Source organism: Cebus imitator, unplaced genomic scaffold (assembly GCF_001604975.1).
Source record: "Cebus imitator isolate Cc_AM_T3 unplaced genomic scaffold, Cebus_imitator-1.0 Scaffold881, whole genome shotgun sequence".
Lineage (NCBI taxonomy): Eukaryota > Metazoa > Chordata > Mammalia > Primates > Cebidae > Cebus > Cebus imitator.
The window spans coordinates 57,090-77,416 of record NW_016108196.1 but is presented as its reverse complement, the minus strand read 5'-3'; the positions used below and the strand labels follow the sequence as shown (position 1 = coordinate 77,416).

At 38.5% G+C, this 20,327-nt stretch overlaps 1 protein-coding gene across 1 annotated transcript in view; it reads right to left on the bottom strand.

The window, feature by feature from the left end:
• Positions 1–20,327, bottom strand: part of LOC108298073 (Down syndrome cell adhesion molecule-like) — a 210,908-nt gene that overhangs the window by 160,443 nt on the left and 30,138 nt on the right. The window contains exon 6 of the mRNA XM_017520774.2: positions 11,941–12,219. Within this exon, the coding sequence (XP_017376263.2) occupies positions 11,941–12,219 (279 nt within the window). The remainder of the gene's footprint in view (positions 1–11,940; positions 12,220–20,327) is intronic.

The following is a 20,327-nucleotide window of genomic DNA, read 5'->3' as shown; positions in this document are numbered from 1 at the left end:
GTGAGAGGTGAGGAATTATCTACACCATATAGTAAATACTTGGAAATTCCTGGTAAGGCTAATCTTGTCAGCCTTGCAAGAACCAGAATTCCTAATTTTAAGACAGAAATGTGGGTCCATGTGCTAGAGGTAGATAGGAACTCCAGCCACCACACACGATGGGCTAAGAAGATGGTTAGGGCCTATGTTAGCAAGGGGCTTAGAAGCATGTTAAAATGGTCTGAGCCAAGGTGGAGGTCACTTTGGCCATAAAATAACAAAGGAGGAAGGAAAAATGTCAAGGTACAAGAAGCAGCTGGAGATGCAATTCACTGCAGTGTTTCTGGAGACAACATTGCTTTTAATTTTCTAGCCTTGCTTTCTGTAGAAAGATTTACAAATGAAAAAGCACCAGAAAATAATGGCTACTAGCATAAAGCCAAGTGTTAAATACATTGGCCTGATGTCCAGCTCTGATATTTCCTGTTGGGCAATTTTGTTCAAACCATAAAATGGCTCTTGGTCTCAGGTTTCTTATCTGAATATTGGAGATAATTATGGAACTCACTTTTAAGGATTGTTATGAAGATCGAATAAATTAAGATTAGAAAAGTTCTCAAAACAGTGGAGATATTAAGTGCTGTAGGAGTGTTGGTTAATTTAGTAAATGCAGGTATGTTTAGCTTTGACATATTTTAATGAGAAAAGTTACCAACTTGCAAATGAAATAAATAATTTACACAGCCAATGGGTCTCTGAGATATTGCTTAACTAAGAAGCAATGTTACCTCATGTAGATAGTTTTCAGAGACAACTGTAGCTAAGAAAACATAAATACATTTAAAATAAGATAATAAAGAATGACTGTTTCCAGGTGAGAAAATTATCTTAAATAAATATGGTAGAGATTATATAGAGAAAGTTTTCTAGTAAAAGTTACCAGTCAACCTCAAGGGTAGGTGACAAAGTTGAAGATATGCCAAAATCATTCTCCCCGGGGTGAAAGGGAAATCTGCAGCCATCCTCATTCTGTGCTCTATTTGGCTCAAGTTCTGCCAAAAGCAAGAAATTGCTCATCAAATGGACAGGTAGAAAATCTCTTGCATTTCCTCTGGAAGCATGTCAAATTTATAGTTGATCCATGACCCCTTCCCTCAATTTGGTTCTAATCCAACAAAATGTTCCTCAAAATTTCATAAAAGTTTATATGAGAAACAACCATTGATACATTGTAAGTATAAGGTAGTTATGGATGAAAATGGTCCCTAAATTAGAATAACTATCCTATATATTTAAAAACTGTTTCTGATCTGGGTAAAAGTAGCCAGGAGATTTCCTATGTACACCTCTTCTCATAGACTGTAACTCTCTCCTCAGATACCCCAATGATATACAGTGGTGTGAAGACCTAAGAAAGAAGCTTCAGCAGTAAGTGAACTTCTTAATTTTTATAGCAAAGAGAATAATTAACAGTTCAGATATTTGACCTTTGGCTGATATACCATGCAACTTGAGACCACCTTGAAAAAAAATGCTGTATTTTACCAAGTGCATGAATAAGCCAAATCATAAATATTTCCTTCAATGTTGACAGAAGACTGTCATGAATTTAAATATTCAGTCCCTAAGTGATTTCTTATCACGTACCAGTCAATATGTAGGTCCCTTTCATAAAAGTGAACTTGTGAGTTACAATAAGAATTGTAAGACTGGAAACATCCATATACTTACAATACCAAGAAGACCTGAGGTCACACCCTTCAGATCTGACACCTTAAGGATGTGCTTGGGTTGAGTTTTGCAAAATTAGAGGTAACGGATTCCTGGGAAAAGTTGTAATAAGTTTCTAAACAAATTTCTTTGCCTACCCAGAGCCTCATGTGAAGACAACAGGCATATGGTCCCTTGGGGGTTGATGTCACTTTGAGACAGCTGCAGCACCAGCTAAGATTAAAATTTCAGGGCAGAGGAGTGTCTGAATCAAGACCCAGTGTTTAACATGTAACTAATGACATCATTCTCACATGCTCTAAGCACTGGGAATGACCATTATCCCTAGGGACAACATAGTTCCCAATTTTTAAAAAAGTAAGCAGCAGTTTATTTTTTAAAAAGTAGAGATCTTTTTTAAAGAAACTATAATTAATACTTGACCTAGACTTTTTTTTTTTTTTTTTTTACAAAATGGCAGCCTAAGAAATTGTCCTAAAAGAAGCAGAAGCCCCTCAAGATGAGTCACTTAGTAATGAAAGTGAGCATTTCCTGAGTACTCAGTGTGTTTCAGATACTCCCAGTTCCTTCCTTTGTCCCCTTCCAAAATTTCCATCAAGACAATTCTTATTTTCCTTGTTTATTAAAGAGAGGATCTCCCAGTGCTCCCCTCTCCTACTTCTCAGGGAGCTGTCTTCAATCTTCTCCACAACTTACTCAACACACCTCCTGAGCTATTTCACCCATTCCCATCGCGATGATTGCCTTTATCTTCCTTTGGTATGTGGAGCGCCATATCCCCCATCACTAGCTTATATCACAGGTACTTCTAACTCAAGCTTCCAAAATGGTACCTGTTCCTGTCCACCATCCATTAAGGTCCTCAAAAAAGATAAACGGAATTTCCTTTCATATCTTCTTCTTTTATCTCTTTTTATCAGGTACTGATGATTATTTCTTGAAAACGTATCCTCAAGTTCTCTTCATCTCCACTGCCACACCCCAGTCACAGTGAGTAGTCTGGTTATGTGGGAAAGGGCCACAGCCCCTCTGTCCACTCGACTTCAGCACCTCTGTGGTGGACAGCTCCACCTCTGCACACTTTGCCAGGACACTGCACTAAGGGCATGGGTCCCTTTCTTTGCCGTCTCAGGCCTTCTCTGAAGCCATGATCCTTTAGCCACCTAACTGGTGCAAGCCTGACATGTGAAAAACAATTGTCCATCCCGAGGGACAGGAGTCAGGGTATAAATTCTCTGCCTCTGCCTCTCTTTCCTCCAATCCAGTGGGGCAATTATGAGGCCTGTTCTATGCCCACTCTTCTCAAACATTACAAGGCATCAGAATCACCTGAAGAGCTGATTAAACCACACATTGCTGAACCTTGTCTCCAGTGATTCTGACTCAGTAGGTCTGGGGTGGAATCCAAGATTCTGCCTTTCTAATGAGCTCCCGGGTGATGCTGAGGATGCTGGTACAGAGACCACACTTCAAGAACCATTATTCTACGTGATTCCTTAGAGGGCTCCCAGTAGAAATGAGCTCCAGTTGCCCATAGCAGCAACCAGCTCATTAAAGCAACTTTTATTGATTTTTTTCTCCCTTTCTGATTTTATTCTTTCCATTCTGGGATCCAGGAATGACATCCCTAATAAATAACCTGCCAGCCAATTCTGAACCTCACACTCTACTTTCAAGGGAACCCAATCTAAGACAAGGACCATCGTGTCTCTTATTTGAATTTCTTAGCCCCCAACTGTTCTACCTGCCACCAGCTGTCCCACTTGAATTCATTCTTCACAGAGTGACCTTAAAGGATCTGAGACACAAATTGGACGATGTGACTTCCTTGTTTAAAAGCATCCCATATTCCCATTGCCCTTTGGTATAATCCAGACTCTTGGGATATTTTAAAGGATTTTTATGACTTGAACCCCTGGTTTCCAGTTACATTTTGTGACATTCTCTTCTTGTAGGCCTTGCCTCAACCATTCTAAAATGCTGTCTGTTATCCAGTCCCCGAGACTGTTCTTGCTGCTGGGTCTTCACACAGACTTCTTCATATCTTTGTTTAATAAGTTCCCACTCATTATTCGCATCCTAGCTTAGAACTCACTTAGTCAGGTACCTTTTTTCTGATGCTGTGGATAAGATTAAGTCCTGAATCCTGAATTACTTACCATAACCTTTATTACACTCGTTTGGTATTGCTGTTTTATTGCCTGTCCCCCATACTAGGCTGTACATGCTATGAGAAGAAGAACCATTCCTTTCTCACAGACCATTGTATCCCAGCCCATAGCACAGACCTGGAGTACAGAAGGCACTCTGCAACTATTTGTTGAAAGCACACATGAATAAATGAATGTTATTATTTCAGTTTTATAGACTAGTGAAATGGAGCATGACTAAGTTAATAACTCAAATCAGGGTGACCCCAAAGCCCAAGGTATTCTACTAGAATGGACCCAATGGAAGTGCCATCTGAGGGACAGCAGAAGATAGCTCCATAGGAGGACTCTGTCCAACAAGAAACAGAACCTGAGATGGAAGGATGTGAAGCTTTTGGGACTGTTGCCATTTAGGCCAAATCTTATGATAGAACATAACGACCACCAATACTCTATATTATCTCGGCATATAATTCCCCAAAGCTGTTGGTTTCCTTTTTTAAAGATGATATTTTGATTTGCTTTTATTAGTATGACACTAATTTTATTGGTATATTATTTGCTATATTGTGGTGAGCCTGCTTGCCAATATAGTTGGTTTTCCAATAGAGCATAATATGGTTTGGCAGTCTCCCTACCAAAATCTCATCTTCAATTGTAGCTCCCACAATTCCCATGTGTTGTGGGAGAGATCCAGTGGGACGTAATTTAATCACGGGGGTGGATCTTTCCTGTACTGTTCTCATGATAGTAAATAAGTCTCATGAGATCTGATAGTTTTATAAAGGGGAGTTCCCCTGCACAAGCTCTCTCTTGCCTGCCACCATGTAAGATATGGCTTTCACCTCTCAGCCACGCGGAACTATGAGTCCATTAATCCTCTTTTTCTTTATAAATTAGCCAGTCTTGGCTATGTCTTTATCAGCAACATGAAAATGGACTAGTACAGAGTGGTTTTTCCAGTGGGGAGAAGGAATGATTAAAGAGATGAATAGTTTCAACTACATAATTATGTCACATTTCCAAGAGGCAATATGGCTAATCTTGCCAAACATTTCTCTGAATCATAATTATGTGCATATAACCAGCACTCCTGTGTCCTTCAAAAGAGCAATTTACATACATTCTGAAACACCAAAATCTTGTCATGAGATCCCCGTAGGCTGAGGGTATCTGGAGTTTCAAATGGGTTTCTTTGAGGAAGTTTATTGCTGGTATTGCCTAAAATGAGGGCTGTTTAAAATACAGCAGTCTTTGGCTTGACCTGTTTATTTTGTATGTGTGTGTATGGGGGATTATTTCTGTTGTTTTATTTTTAAAGAAAGAAAACTATAGTTATAATAAGACAGGCACTTTTCTAGTTTTAACATAGTCCAGTATTTTATGTTTGGAAGTCATGCCTTCTAAGTTGCCATATATTTCCAAAGAATGGACTTAGGTTTCCCTAGCTGTAAACCTGGGCAGAAATCCAGTTTTAATGAAGGTAAGGGAACTGAAAGCCATTTGGTAGAGGTGGAAGAGGGTGCATGGATAAATACCACCATTCTCTACTTGATGACATTTAGTTGAAATAGGACTTGGCCTAAATCTAGGTCAGATTTAATTTACAACACTGAAAATTAAATCTGTTGGTTTCCCATCACTCTGAAAATAGATGGTCTGGCCCCTGCTTATCTCTCTGCCTTGCACTTTCGGTCTTTTCTTACTGAACAGGAGGCACCTTGGGCCTCTTGCTGTGCTGTGAACAGACAAAACTTATTTCAGACTCAGTCTTCAGACTTGTTGGTCTCTCTGCTTGGAACTCACTTCCTACAATTCCCCAGGATATACGCCTTCACTTTAGTCAAGTCTCTGTCCAAAGATCTCTCCAGAAAGCCTTCTCCCACCCAGCCTACCTAAAATACTATTTTCATCCCCTTCTTTCTCAATCTATGTATCACACGTTTACTTTTCATAGTACTTACGGATATCCGACACTGTTCATTATCTCTTCCTGCCACTAGAATTTGAGCCTTATGGGGCAGAGACTTGGTGTCTTTATTTTGACCACCATGTTATCTTCAGCACTCAGAACAACATGTGTGATAAAATAGATGTTTAACAAATATTTTGTATAAGAATGAATGAATTAAAATCACAGCATGAGAATGATATCAAAAATTGGATCAATAGGCAGCAATAAAATAGCAACCTTTTATAGTTTTCATTTCTCCTGTCAACGGTAGGCCTTTTAGGTATGCATTTGTTTCTCTATATGGCAGTTCACTATTAAAAGCCAGAAACCATGGACCCATCACAGGATATGAAAAAGTGTGAGAAAATAGCTCTCCTTTAGAATCACAGATAGAAGCTGTTGTGATGGTGCTTTCCTGTGAGTGGTGCACAGACCACAACAGGAAGCAAAGGGCAGGAGTGCTCTGTCATTAAGCCTAATGCTTTATTTCTAATGACTTCATCAATGCCAAGGTCACTCCACTGAGCAGCTATCAGGGAAATCATCAATTCACTGTCATAAGCGCTATGAGATTTGGCTCTTATTGGCTTATACGTAACAGCTAAGAGGTTTTTGCTTTTGAGGTTTTGCTTTTGTTTTCTTATATTTTCCTCATGACAACAGCTAATTTATTTCAGATCAAGTATTTACAAATCTTCCAGTGACCCAGGCTACCAAACAATGTGCTAAGTTTTACAATGAACCTATGTGAAACTTTTCCTCTGCAGCTTCCTCACATCACTCAACCTTCATAGAATAGAAGTGTTTGGGCCTTGCCCTGGATCAAGCTTTAACTTAAGGGAATGTTGTGACTGTTCTTTTTTTTTCTTTTTCTTTCTTTCTTTCTTTTTTTTTTTTAATCTATGCCACTTAAACATTCTCCACATTAGCAATGAGGCTGTTTCACTTTACCATTTGTATGTTCACTGGAGTGACATTTTTCATTTCCTTCAAGAACTTTTCCTTTGCGTTTAAAATTTGGCTAACCATTTGGCATAAGCAGCCCAGCTTTCAGCCTATCTTGGCTTTCACCATGCCTTCCTCAGTGAATGTAATTATTTCTATCTTTCAATTTAAAGTGAGAGATGTGAAGCTCTTCCTTTCACTTGAACCCCGGAGACCATTGTGGGGCTATTCACTGGCCTAATTTTAATACTGTTGTGCCTCAGGAGATAGGGAAGCTGAGAAATGGAGACTAGAAAATGGTTGGGTGGTAGTGGTCAGAGCAAACACAACATTTATCAAGTAAGTTTGCCATCTCATATGGCTACTAAACAATTATAATAGTAACATTATCATAGTAACATCAGAGATTACTGATTACCAATCACCCTAACGACATAATAATAATGATAATAAAAGTTTGCAGTGTTAAAAGAATTACCAAAACATGACATACAGACATGAAGTGAACACATACTGTTGGAAAATAATGGTCCCCATAGACTTGCTCAATGCAAGATTGTCACAAACCTTCAATTTGTATTTTAAAAATGCAATATCTGGGAAGCACAATAAATCAAAGTGTGGTCAGGCATGGTGGCTCACTCCTGTAATCTTTGGGAGTTTGGAAGGCCAAGGTGTGTGGATCACTTGAAGCCAGGAGTTCAAGATCAGCCTGGCCAACATGGTGAAACCTCATCTCTACTGAAAATACAAAAATTAGCTGGGAGTGGTGGCACATGCCTGTAATCCCAGCCACTCGGGAAGCTGAGGCAGGAGAATCGCTTGAACAAGGAGGCGGAAGTTGCAGTGAGCAGAGATCTGGCCATTGCACTGCAGCCTGAGCAACAGAGCGAGATTCTGTCTCAAAAAAAAGAAAAGTGCAATAAAATGAGGTGTGCCTGCATTTACTGCATGTTGCAGTAAAAAAAAGAAATGAGGTGTGCCTGCATTTACTGCATGTCACAACAAAAAAAAGAAATGAGGTGTGCCTGCATTTACTGCATGTCACAATAAAAAAAAATAAATGAGGTGTGCCTGCATTTACTGCATGCTGCAGTAAAAAAAATAAATGAGGTGTGCCTGCATTTACTGCATGCCGCACATTGTGGATACACCGTGCTGTTGGGGGTCCGGATTTTGTTGTCTTCCTGTTTAACGTCAAATGTTGTTCTTGCACACAATTAACTTACTAGTGGATATGTGCCACATTTTCCCTGTCCAGTCTATCATCAGTGGGCATTTGGGTTGGTTCCAGGTCTTTGCTATTGTAAACAGAGCTGCAATGAACATTCGTGTGCACATGTCCTTATAGTAGAACGATTTGTAATCCTTTGGATGTATACCCAGTAATGGGATTGCTGGGTCAAATGGAGTTTCTATTTCTAGGTCCTTGAGGAATCGCCACACTGTCTTCCACAATGGTTGAACTAATTTACACTCCCACCAACAGTGCAAAAGTGTTCCTATTTCTCCAGATCCTCTCTCCAGCATCTGTTGTCTCCAGATTTTTTAATGATCGCCATTCTAACTGGCGTGAGATGGTATCTCAATGTAGTTTTGATTTGCATTTCTCTGATGACCAATGATGATGAGCATTTTTTCATATGTTTGTTGGCCTCATGAATGACTTCTTTTGTAAAGTGTCTGTTCATATCCTTTGCCCACTTTTGAATGGGCTTGTTAGTTTTTTTCTTGTAAATCTGTTTTAGTTCTCATATACACCATGGAATATTATGCAGCCATCAAAAACGATGAGTTTGGGTCCTTTGTAGGGACATGGATGAACCTGGAAACCATCATTCTCAACAAACTGACAGAAGAGCACAAGATCAAACACCGCATGTTCTCACTCATAGGCGGGTGTTGAACAATGAGAACACATGGACACAGGGAGGGGAGCACTACACACTGGGGTCAGTTGGGGGGAAATAAGGGAGGGATGGTGGGGGGTGGGGAGGTGGGGAGAGATAGCAAGGGGAGAGATGCGAGATGTAGGTGATGGGGAGGAAGGCAGCAAATCACACTGCCACATGTGTACCTATGCAACAATCTTACATGTTCTTCACATGTAACCCAAAACCTAAAATGCAATAAAATAAATAAATGGGGGGAAAAAAGATCTGGGTTCTAGTGCTATACTAGGAGTGCTACAAACTCACTGTATAATTTTAGTTGGGCTAACACATAATAACAACAATAAAAAAAAAACTTACTAGTGGAGAAGTTTTATCTTGTCAAAAATCTCAGGCTTTGTTAGGGCTGGCCTATACTATCCCTTATTCTGGGGTGAGATCAGCCCTATTCCTAGTATGTGGCCTTTCTGAGACAGCAGCTGAATTCCCCTATTCTGGCTAGTTAGAATTCCAGCATTCCCAAGCAATATGTGACTTCTGCTAGCATTCAGCACAGTAAACAGTATTCCACTGAAATTGCAAAGGATCCCTGTACAGATTTCCAGAGATCTTTCTTTGAACATCTCTCAAATCTCCAGTAGTTTGTCCTTTAATACCCCAGTAATCATCTCAGTATTTTAAAATTTCTCTCTCTGTTTTCTCTACCTGCCAAGATCACTGTGATTTACTTGGGCTCTAGAGCATTGGAGTTCACTTCATGCACTTCTTTTTGTTCCTGAAAGCAGTTCTTTATAGATATTAGTCCCATTTTATAGTTCGTTTGTAGTAGGAAGATAAATGTGTCACCTATTACTCTGTGATGGTTCCATTAGATAATTTTTGTTTTTCCACTTCTTTGACCCAAAACATCCACCTTTCTATAATTTTCAATCATTTCTGTAGGTGCTACCTACTGGAGCTTCACAGCATGGTTCTTATTATCCTACTTCGAACATACTACTGCACTGGCACAAAGAATTTTGCACTCACTAACTCAAGGACTTTGATCCTGTAATAACCTCCTCTTCGTGTTGCCTAATATTTTTTCCTGTCTACCGGCTCATTGTCATAAGCAGATTAGCGTGCTATAAAGTCTCCAGTCTTAAAAATAATACCTGCCCTTGCCCCATGTTCGTTTCCAACTTTGTCTCCATTTCACTGCCTCCTATGATAGCACAATTCCTAAAAACATAAAAATAGTTGTGTTTTCTGAGTTCCTGCACATTTGCCTTCTTTCTTTTCTGAAGCTCATCTAATCAGGCCCTCGCTGCAATGACACCAGGTCATAAACAATATCCATCTTTTTAGAGCTCCCTTTGCAATCTGAATGTATAACAAAGTTTGAGAATTAATAACTAGTGATTTTTTGGGGGAGGAGGAAGAAAGAACAATTCCCCACAGAGCTGGAAGATGGATTTACCCCGCAAAGATTATGATTTAATTGGTTTAGGATGGGACCAAAAAATGCACCTCAGTGTTTTCTTAAACCTCCTAGGAGATTCTACAGAAGCATCCGGATTGAGAACCTCAGCCCCACACCACCTTGTCCCTGCCTGTCCCTCCAATCACACTGACCTGTGTATGAAGCACATTTTCTTCCTCTAGGCTGTACTATCTCACTGGTGATTTAATATTAATTTCACTAAAGCTTATTTAACATATTTGAAGAACAATCACATAGCGACATTAATCATATTATGATCACCTATATTATTCCAAATAGCTAGGCTCAGTTTCAGCTCATCTGACCTTTGCCTTGGTTAAAAACTTGTGGTTGCCTTTTCTGCAAGGGCAAGTGGTACAAAAAGCATCCCAGTACATTTTTATCTGACATTTCAGATTCCTGACCTGGATCCTTCAGAGCAGATTACATAGAAAGCAGGCTGATGTGCTACTATGCCCTTCACAACCATGGTAAGTGTCAACTCTGTTTATAAGAAAATTCTTGGGAAACAGATACTAGGTTGCCCCACTTTTTAATTTATCTGTCAACATTTGGGAAATAAATCAAGTATCCCAATTCTTCCACTCTAAAGTGCAAGGGAGAAATGAGAAAAATGTCATGAGTATGTTTAGTTTGTGTCTAACTGAATATATATTTTCCAAATTATTCACCTGGGGATTTTTTCTTTCCGAAATACAATGTTAGTTTCCTCCTATGACTGCTAAGTCTGTGTCACTTCCTTTCACTGGCAAGTAGATAAAAAAAAATGCATTTCTTCCCAGTCAAAAAGGAAGAAGAGGTATCAAGGAGACAAGGATTAAGGACTGAAGGAGGACATGAGAATCTCCTGCTCAAGAAAGAGCCATCTCCACTACCTGAAAAATTACAGAAACCCTTCCCCTCCTAAAAACTTCTCTGAGACCACAATTTGGGGAATTTTAAAATGCAAATAATCACATCAATATAAATCTTTAACTTCATACAGTTACTTTTGCAATGTCGATGGATATTGCAATGGTAGATTAATGTACACTACTCTTGGAAAATCATGAAAATCACAGAATGTCTGTGTTTGATAGACATCAGATAACACTAGCAGCTTATTTCATAGATGAAGAGTGTGAGCCTTAATGGGAATTTGGTGACTGGAATAGAAGTTCAAAATGAGACTGATGCTTACATTTTAGATGCAATGCGATTACTGCCAATGCTTTCTGCGAGTTAGCCTACCCTATTTTAATTTTTTGGAATAAATACTCCCATACTCTGCTTAATTTAAAAATGTTGCTATGGCTTTCCAAAATAATGATAGATTTAACGCTAAATAGAATAGATGGGCAAAGAAAACCACATTTCTAAAACTAAAACAAACGTTATGAAAAGAGATTTTACGGCTCTTTAGAAAAACTTTGATATATAGCTTTGACACATATTTTTTAAAAAGTCATTTATTGAAATGATAAGTGATATTATAAAAAGTATTATATGAATTTAATAAAGCAAAAGCTCCTGGACTTTAGTCCTCAAAGTTCATTGGGTTAGCATACAGAAGCCTCATTTCATGAATTAAATCTTACGGCTCCCACCTTCTTAGCTGTTAATTATTTAAAACATATTTTAGGTAAATAAAACCTCATCTTGGAGTTTAGGGGAATTCATGGTTAGGTTCTAGAGTTTTATTTTTTTAGTGGGATAAGACTGAATTCCTAAGTTCTACTTATTTTCACAGTAGTTCAAGTCCCATCATCTTAAAACATTGTTAAATCAACTCTATAGCTGCAATGTGGCTCATGTTCCTCTGCTCACCTCTCACAATCAACTGGCTTTGGTGCTCCACAGCGGCAGCCTCATTTCGGGCTATGCAGGTGTAATTCCCATTGTGCATCAGGGAGAGATTGGAAATCCTCAAGGAGCTTGTGAAGTCAATGTTGTCAATGGTCACCCCAAGGCTCCCAGGGATTGGCCGGCCGTCCTTCTGCCAGGTGATCGTGATGGGTAAGTCCCCTGAGACCACAACACATGGGATGAAGACACGCTGCCCAATGGAGAATCTTGGGAACTCAAAGGGTTGTATGAAAGGTGGAACTGAAAGAAAAAATAAAATAACAGAGGAATGATAATAACAAACCATGCTTATTTTACATTTGCTTTTCCTTTAACCCTGTACATGACACTGAAAGAGCAGTAGACACGATCATAGATATAGCATAGAAATACAGGAACAGTAGCAAATTTGAAATTATGCTTCTATTATTTGAATTTTCTCATCATTTTAAGTAAAAAGCATGGCTCAATTTGTACTTCAGCAAGTTACTAAACCTAATTTTGTTCAACAGACTTTTTAAATTTAATAACTATTTTTGAATGAAAACATTTCAGACCGTATCCTGTAGTGTAAACAGTGTGAAAGAGGGATTTAGGCTTGGTTTTCCTTCAAAGCTTTTTGAAATGGTGTGTACAAGAGGGGGTTTCTTTCCTTCTCTGCTACTATGGCACAATTACTGTTGCCCCTCCTAATTGTTTCATGCCTCGTAAATAGGCATATTCTAAATCCACTGAAGAAGCAGAGACTCTATGGCTGGATGTAGTGGCTCACATCTGTAATCCCAGCAATTTGGGAGGCCTAAGTGGGAGGATCACTTAAGGCCAGGAGTTTAAGACTTGCCTAAGCATAAGCAAATTAATGAGACCCCCACCTCTACAAATTTTTTTTTTTTAAGTTAGCCAGGTACAGTGGTGTGTGCCTCTGGTCCCTGCTACTGAGGAGGTCAAGGTGGGAAGATCCCTTGAGCCCAGGAGTTCGAGGCTGAAGTGCGTTATGATGGCACCACTGCACTCCAACCTGGGTGACCGAGTAAGACCCTGTCTCTAAAAAAATAAAAATAAAGTAAAATAAATATTCTAATTTTATTGAAGTTCTTTGTTATGTCCAACTAATAGCAATCATAACTATAAATACTTATTTCATATTAGAATAACTACATCTTTACTTTGCCTCCCTTAGTTTTCCACATTTTATGTGTGCAACTTTTAATCATGAACTGATCCATGGCAACTTATTGGAGTTGTTGATGGGTTGCTAAGGGTGTCCAGTTATAGTCTTTAGCCTGGCCCACCATGGACATTGCAAACAAACTCAGCCTGGAAAGCTCTTTCCTGGTTCAGTTTCTCTGAGTAATGCCTGTTTGTCCATCTTGCCTCAGGAGCACTCTTCCTCAGTGTCCTCCTAGATAATCTCATAGGGTATTAGCATCCTGAAATAGTAAAAATGGAGTCAGAGGAACCACATTGGAATCCTACCTGGTTATTTCTTAGTTACACATCATGAGCAAGGTAATATGCTCTTTCATCAGCCTTATGGATTAGTTCTTTATTGCCTTACTTTGCAGCTGGGAAAAGTCATACTCAAAGATGTTACCTTGCCCTTTTGGTCTTAGAACTAGTTAACTGTTCTAGGAGGCCTTAAAGCATGTCAATATGGCTAATGTCAGAGCCTGCAATGTAAGCCTTTTTGTGTGTTTTGCATACATTCTTTTAAAGAAAAAATGTTTACTTTTACACAGGAGCTTGGAAATGACTAAGAGTACAAACCAAGATGAGTTATCATTTGATAATCTAATATAAACCAATTGTTATATTAGGGGGTTTTCCCAATGAAGTTATTAAACATGTTTGCAGCTTATTCATCAATTGTAAGTCCACTTCAACTATCAGCTTCAGGGAAAGGTAAGGGATCCGGCTGAGAAATGTTAATAGAAAACCATTCATTTATTTATTTGTTCATTCAATCAAGTCATGTTTATTGAGTGCGTGGGATGTGTGTGGCGGCACTGAATGTGCTGGGCACACGGCAATAAGGATAACCCATCAGCCTCTGCCAGCACAGCTTCCCGCATAGGCAGCAGACAGCTAGGAAGTACAGCCACGGTGCTTCTCTCATTTCACATGATCACTATGACTGTTGTCTGTTTTCAAAAGCAGTTGAGAGTTAGAACTCAGAACTGCAAATACAGCCAGGGTTAGAAGAACTAGGTAGCTCAAGTTAGCTCTTACCAGGGCAACTAATTTTTTAAAATGGCCAAAGGTACCGACAAGCACACTCAATGTCAAAACTGCTGTGGATTCTCCATGTAAAGTTAGAGCTTTGGGATTGAAATGAGCTGATCTGATGCTAACAGAAAAAGGTCTCAGGATGAGGTTCTACCTGGTGCTGGTTGAAAGAATCCGTTCGGATGAAGGTGTGAATGTTCTCAGTTGGAATGTGCTGGAGAAAATATCATGTTGTACCAAAGGTGCTTGTATTTCTTTAAATCTTGCCCCCAAGTGGCATAAATGTTCACTATCTATGTAAATATTATTAATACTAAATTGCCATGCTTCATTAAAGAAAATAATTACATTTCCTCCCCTTTGATTTCTTGGACACAAAAACCTCGTTGTCAGCATACTCAGACAAAGCCTGGCTTGGTGCTTTGCCATCTGAATTACAGACAATTTTTCTAAGATAAGAACTTTGGAGCCAGACTACTTTGGTTTAAGTTCAGCTATGCTACTTACTACAGTTACTTAACCCCACTCAGGGTCTCAGTTTCCTTATCTATAAAATGCAGTGCTGCCTTGAGTTCTGAATAAGTTAACACAGTAATTAACAAACTTAGTCATGCATCTGAATCAGTTTCTCAGCATTTGTTTTATTTCACAACCCTTTAAGATGAGGAAAAACAAGTAAGTTGAAAGATTACTGAGCTAATTATCTCTATCAGTCACAACAGGGAGAAGGAATACATAAGGACTTACTTTCCATTCTCCAAGTCAAGAAAAAAAGGTAAGACATAGCATATTTTTTAACCTAGCTATTTAGTAATAAGGCTGCGCATGGGGGCTCACACCTGTAATCCCAGCACTTTGGGAGGCCAAGGCAGATGGATCACCTGAGGTCAGGAGTTTGTGAGCAGCCTGGCCAAAATGGCGAAACCACATCTCTACTAAAAATACAAAAAATTTAGTCAGGCTTGGTGGCAGACACCTGTAGTCCCAGCTGAAGAAGGCTGAAGCAGGCTGAAGCAGGAAAATTGCTTGAACCCGGGAGGCAGAGGTTGCAGTGACCTGAGGTCATGTCACTGCACTCCAGCATGGGTGGCACAGCAAGATTCTGTCTCAAAAAAAGAAAGAAATGAAAACAATATACAGTGTAGGTTGTAAATAATTTTGAAGTATCAGAATGTCCTTTAGATCTTAAGAGAGTCACAGGACACAGGAAATGCATGTGCATACAAGTTTTCAAGAACAGAGGTAGGAAGTAGCTATAGAAGAATCAGCATTAAAACCAAAACCAAAACCCTATGTTTTCCACAATTCCAAAATATTTGTAATTCATCTATTTATAGTATTTAAAGAATATTTTAATTGTTACTTTAGTGCAAAGCAACAGGGCTGAAAATCAGGAAGTACACTTCCAAAGCACTGAAAAACCAGTGTCAGAAAGCTAATGCAGTAAATCTCACACACATCACTCCGAGGATAATCCTTTGCTTTGAACATCTTATTTTAAATCATTACAATACTCCCAGTTATCTCATTTCTTGGCCTAAATCAGATTCTGGGAGTTCAGGCATATTGAAGAGGGCTTAGTAAGAAACCACAGTTGGTAAGCAAAAGAAGACGGATGAGAAACTAAAAGTCAACTATAAAGAACAGACACAAAAACGCAACACACACAGTAGCTGGATGACATCTTGTTTGGGAGCACATTGGCCTTAGTAGTCAGCTTTTTTGTAATTTAATACAGAATCATAATACGTAATTAGAATTCTGAATTATAAGTCATGGCTAACATATGACATAAAAATATACATTGAAAATATTTTAAAACATATCTACAAAAGAAAAAGCCATTTCAAAATGGTTAAAATAAAAATCAAAGAAAAGTTTAGAGGGAATAGCCCTTTACCTAGAAGAATGTCAAAATTAAGCTTGCTCTGTGTTTTTTTGCTTGCCACATTTTGTAAGGACATAGTACGTCAGTATGCGCATTACATCATTGTTAATGTAAATTAAATCACAGGACCTATTTGTCAACCACGTCAATTCTTTCTTCCCTGCTTAAGTTGCCTTACTTGCATCAGCTGTGAATTGCAAGTCTGCATACAAATGTTTAAAAATTTTTAAAATGTCTAAAGTCTTATATTTTACATTCCTAAGACATAAAATCGATGGCACAAAGTAACCCCAGTGATTAGAAAACTCTTCTCATGATTTTGGAAAAGCTGAGCCTCCTGTTTGAGACACACTAATTACTTTACCTGATTCATGCTATCACCTAAATAAGGTAAATTCTCTTAATCTTGTTGACAGCAAAAGCTTGTTTACCATAGGAGCAGAAATCCTGAATATGACATGCCCCATTTTTGACATACCCTTTCTATAAGAAATATGTAAATATCTGATAAAGGTCATTTATTACCAGGTTTGTGTATTTCACTCTATTTAATGGCAGGGTCCTTTGTCTAGGCAGCTCAGAGCCATTGAATCCTGCCAAATGTCAATTTTGACTCTTATTCTCTCTAAACCCTTAACAAGAATATTAGATCAGACTAATATATTTCTGTGCCTTGTCTCTTAAAAATTAATTGCATATTCTTCTTCATGGGGGGAAATATTTTGATTTCTCCTACAGAAGAGGAGTATACAATGTTGATAAAATCATGGGTAGGGTGCTCATCAATTTGGGTGATTAGCAGTGTTATCTTGATCCAGTATCTTTAACTCTGTGATTCTATCTCTTCATGTGTAACAAGGTGATAATGAAACACAGTTCATTATCAGCTTGCATTGAAATGGACATAAAGTAGCTCTTCCCTACAGCCAAAGGGCTATTTACTATCCATTGTAAGCTATGACTCCAAAATGATGACGCTGTGAGTCTGTGGGATTTTCTAGTTCAGGGTATGCCTTCATGATCTCCTCACCCATGAGACTGGTTATGTGGGCAATTCTGTTACTTTACAACATCGTTTAGCTTTCCTAAATTTTAGATTACTTACCCAGTCTGATATAGGTCTCCACAATGTACATACAACACAAGTAAATCATTCCTCTACTCTTGTTGTTCAAAACTATTGCATGGAATTTATCACGTTTATGACTCAAGTGAGTATAGTGATTTATGGACATGTCCATTTTCTTAAGTAGAGTGACCCAGGAGGGAAGGAGATGTATCAAGTTTATCTTTTTTATTTCTCACAAGCAGTGGGATAAATAGTGCCTTGTTCTTTTTTTTTTTTTTACTTTTCCAGATAAAGTTTTTCCTCTTGTTGCTCAGGCTGGAGTGTAGTGGTGTGATCTCAACTCACTGCAAACTCCACCTCCCAGGTTCAAGCAATTCTCCTGCCTCAGCCTTCCAAGTAGCTGGGATTACAGGTGTAAGCCCATGCCCAACTAACTTTTTTTGTATTTTTAGTGGAGATGGGGGTTTCACTACGTTGGCCAAACTGGTCTCGAACTCCTGACCTCAGGTAATCCACCCACCTGGGCCTCCCAAAATGCTGGGATTACAGGCATGAGCCACCACACCCAGCCACCTTGTTCATTTTGATTGAATAATGTTTTTCAGAAAAAACAACTTTCAGAGGTGATGATGAACATGTGTTTACACTCAACATTAGACAACCCTGAACTTACTAAGAATGACTTAGAAAAGAGGATCAGGCAGACACTTCCAGGACTTAATAATGACCACATGGGAGGGACAAGAGTGAATCTCCTCTTCATAGTCTTATTAGCCAAGAGGCTCAGGATTTCTCATTACCATGCCAACTCTCCCCTCTGCTGGCAGGGCCAGTTGGGGACCTTGAGTCAGCATCTGGCCTTGCTTATTTAGATATGACCCTATTGTCATCTCTGAGTTGCTATGTGAGTTTTTCCTCTCTGAGATCAGTGACTTCCAACCAGCAGCAGCCAGAGCTGCATCTAGCTCACCGTGACTTAGGCTGCTGGTCCTGGAACCTGCCCCTGCTTTAGGAGGAAGAAGATGAGGCCAAGATGCAGAGACATATGGTGAAGGAGTAATAAGAATATTGCTGGAACTGGTGGGTGCTAAAAGAAACCAGAGGCTGCACAGGTCACATCAACTTAGATTCCATTAGTTTCACTTCTTAGCCTCTCACACCAAGCTCCCCGTGGGGGTCAGTATGAACTGATATTAACTGACATTGACCTAGCGGGTAAAGGCAAGAGTGAGCCAGCAGAGTATTCTTTGGTTCTGCCTTCTGGGTGGGAAGGATAGGGAAAAACAAGGTATTGTCCTTGCAGGGTGGTGGAGATGACTTTTAGGATGTATCTTTAAGGTTTCCTTAAAGAGCTGTGTCTTGGGCATATTTGTAACAGCGCAAATCATACAAAACTGAAAAATATTTCAAGTATCTATTTTTCTCTAGACATAGATTTGAAATGTCACAGTGAACATGGAAGTGTAGAAATCTCTTCAACATACTGATTTTATGTTATTTCCATATGTACCCAGTAATGGGATTGCTACATAATATGGTGGCTCTATTTTTAATGTTTTGAGGAACCACCATACTGTTTTCCATAGTAAGTATAATAACTTGCATTCCCACCAATACAGTACAAAGCTTCTCTTTTTTCCACATGTTCACTGTGGCATTGTTTACAATAGCCAAGATATGGAATCAAGTGCCTAAGTGGTCACCAGAAGATGAATGGATTAAAAAATATGTGGTATACATACACAATGATTACCAAAAAAAGAGACAAGGTAAAATAAGACAAAATAAAGACCTTCAGCCTTAAGGCTATTCAGCCTTAAGAAAGAGTGAACTGTAGTCATTTGCAACAATACGGATGAAGCCGGAGGACATTATATTAAGTGAAATAAGTCAAGCACATAAAGGTAAAAACCACATCATCTCACTCATATGTGCAATCTAAAAAGGGTGATCTTATAGAAGTAGAAAGGAGAATGGTGGTTCCCAGGGCTGAAGTCCTTGGGGAGATGTGTCAAAGGACACAAAGTTTCAGGAGGAAAATGTCCAAGAGATCTATTGTACAACATGGTGACTATAGTTAATAATTCATTGTATGCTTGAAAAATGCTGACAGTGAATGTAAAGTGTTCTCACCACAAACATGATAGCTGTGTGAGACCATGTATATGTTAATCAGATTTAGTCATTCCACAATGGATATGTATTTCAAAACATTATACTGTACACAGTAAATACATGTCATTTTATTTAAAATGTAAATACATATTTTATTTAAAATGTAAAAAAATCATATATATTTAAAATCAATATATAATATATGTAATATATGAAATATAATTATTGCATGCATATATTTATATATAATATGTATTGTACATATTTAGGTAGATAGCATTCTTTGCTATTGAAAACAATCTTACATACATTCTTTTTTCTCTTTAATTAGGGTAAAGTAATTTGAGATATTGCTTATAAAACACTTTATAAAATGCTATATATTTTGAAGAAAGGTACCTGCTTCAATTTTTACAATAGAGGAATTTTAAGTCATTCTATCTCCAGGACAATCCTATGTAAAGGAAAGTAGAGAGGCTGAGTTCTGTGCTCAATTTTCTTATCCCACCTCTCTTCTACAGACACTTGAGAGCAAAAATCCCCAGGTTAGCTGAATGAATGCATCCATTTAAGTACTTTTAAGCATGAGTGTTTTCTTGCATCATTTAACAAGGGAGGACGGTGAAAGTTCCCACTTCAAAATAATAAATTAACATAAAAGATTTATACATTTAATACATCACCTTTCTATTTTTCCCCAGGTCTATATTTCTTCTGTATTATTCATAATAGAAGCTCTGCAATTCTCAACTCGTTGTTGAAAAATAAATATGAAAAAGTTGTGGATGACTGCAACGTATGGCCACACACAAAAGACCCCAGCAAACCGGATCCTAAGTTAACCATTGCTCAATTTCAATGAGGAACTAAAATAGAAAAGTAACCTCCAAATGCTGTCATTTCCATAAACAATACCATAAATGACTCCAGTATCTAGAGCGATAGCAGGAGAAAGTGGAAGAAGGTGACAGATAAAGAATGAAAGATGTAGGTGATGGGGAGGAAGGCAGCAAATCACACTGCCATGTGGGTTCCTATGCAACAATTTTGCATGTTCTTCACATGTACCCC